Here is a 2098-nt window from a genome sequence, read left to right as displayed (position 1 = left end):
AGCAAACTAACTCCTTACCACTCAAACTAGCAGGCTCATTCTGATATGAGTTTACTAAAGATAAAATATAACTCAATCCACCAAAGATAAGTTTTGGGTCAAAATGACAGAATTTTCCAGAAAGCGAGACTTGAACCCAAGACCTCAAACACACATTCAGAACATTAAGCCACTAAAGCAAATACATATTTATGACAGAATTCATAGAAAAAAAATTAAATATTTCAGGGAATTACAACTCTACCCCCTAAAAAAAATTTCGAGCTCAAAATTTACTTGATCTGAATAGGTGAGGATATGCTGAAGCATGTAGTCCTCAGGTTCCCACGTGGCTTCCTCAGTGCCATGATTCTACCACAGAACCTTAACTAATGGAATAGACTTCCTCCTCAGAATCTTAACATCTCGATCTAAAATCTGAATCGACTCCTCCTCAAATGTCAAATCTGATCTATCCTCAATCTTCTCAACAGAAACAACGTGAAATGGGTCAAACCGATACCGCATCAACATAGAGACGTGAAACACATCATGGATACAGTCTAACATTAGAGGTAGCTCTAACTGATAAGCGACCGATCCTACACGCTTCAGAATCCGATACAGCCCAATGAACCTAGGGATCAACTTGCCCTTACGTCCGAACCGTAGAATCTTCTTCCACGGAGATACTTTAAGAAAAACAAAGACATCCATAGAGTACTCAATCTCCCTCCATTTCAGATCTGTATAAGACTTTTGTCTATCAGAAGCTGTCTTAAGATGATCCTGTATCAACCTAACTTTATCTTTAGTCTCGGAGACCAACTCAAGACACAAAACTCATCGCTCACCTAACTCAGTCCAACACAGTGGAGTACGACACTTATGACCATACAAAGCCTCGTAAGGTGTCATCTGGATGCTAGACTGAAACCTGTTGTTGTAGGCAAACTCAGCTAAAGGTAGAAAATCCTCTCAACTACTTCGAAAATCAATTACACAGCTCTGAAACATATCCTTCAGTATCTGAATCACCCTCTCAGATTGACCATCAGTCTGAGAATAGAACATAGTACTGAAGTCCAATCTCGAACCCAGAACTTCATAAAGTTTCTTCCAAAATCGAGAAGTGAAATGAGGATCTCTATCAGAAATTATCGAAACCAGAACTCCGTGAAGTCTTACAATCTCAGAAATGTAGAGCTTCACCAACTTCTGCAGAGAATAATCCATTCGAACCGGAATAAAATGGGTGGACTTGATAAACCAATCCACGATGACCCAAATAGAATCCTTCTTAGTAGGTGTTAAAGGCAACCCACTAATTAAGTCCATCTTAACATGTTCCCATTTCTAAAAGGGAATCTTAATGAGTTGGAGCAAACCCGAAGGCAGCTGGTGCTCAACCTTAACTTGCTGGCACGTCAAACAATGAGTAACGAAATCTATTACATCTCGTTTCAAACCCAACCACCAATGCAGTTCACGGAGATCCCGATACATCTTATTTCTACCGAGATGCATAGCATAAGGGCTACTATGTGTTTCCCGCAGAATCGGCTATCTCAAATCAGCCTAAAATTAGATGTACTGCCACTCTCAACCTAACGAAACCGCGAAACTAGAGGATCACCCCTTAACTACTTATCCCAAATCTCATCAATCCAAGTTGACTTAACTTGCAACTCGGCTAACAAACTTCCATCATCAATCAAACTGAGATAAACGAGCATCGCTCTCAAATTAGACATTGCTCTACGATTGAGAGCATTGGCCACTACATTGGCCTTATTGAGATTATACTATATCGTATAGTCGTAATCCTTGAGCAGCTCAATCCATCGACGTTGCCTGAGATTCAAATCCTTTTGAGTAAGGAGGTACTTGAGGCTCTTGTGATCAGTGTAGATAATACACCTCTCACCATACAGATAATGCCTCTAGATCTTTAAAGCAAACACAACGACAGCTAATTCAAGATCATGCATCGGATAATTCCCCTCGTGTGACTTAAGCTGTCGGGACACCTAAGCCACAACCTTACCATCTTGTATCAGTACACATCTTAAACTGATGTGTAATGCATCACTATAAACCACAAACTCTTTACCGAATT

At 40.1% G+C, this 2098-nt stretch overlaps 1 protein-coding gene across 1 annotated transcript; it reads right to left on the bottom strand.

Moving 5' to 3' along the window:
* Positions 1-351: 351 nt before the first annotated feature.
* On the bottom strand, positions 352-1215 carry LOC128042527 (uncharacterized). The gene is made up of 2 exons (XM_052633893.1): positions 982-1215; positions 352-768 (listed from the first exon to the last, which is right to left on the bottom strand). Exons 1-2 carry the CDS (start codon positions 1213-1215, stop codon positions 352-354), a joined length of 651 nt encoding a protein of 216 aa, XP_052489853.1.
* Between the last annotated feature and the right edge of the window lie 883 nt (positions 1216-2098).

The sequence above is a fragment of the Gossypium raimondii genome, chromosome 7 (genome assembly GCF_025698545.1).
Source record: "Gossypium raimondii isolate GPD5lz chromosome 7, ASM2569854v1, whole genome shotgun sequence".
Taxonomy (NCBI): domain Eukaryota; kingdom Viridiplantae; phylum Streptophyta; class Magnoliopsida; order Malvales; family Malvaceae; genus Gossypium; species Gossypium raimondii.
This window is presented reverse-complemented; position numbering and strand designations above follow the sequence as displayed.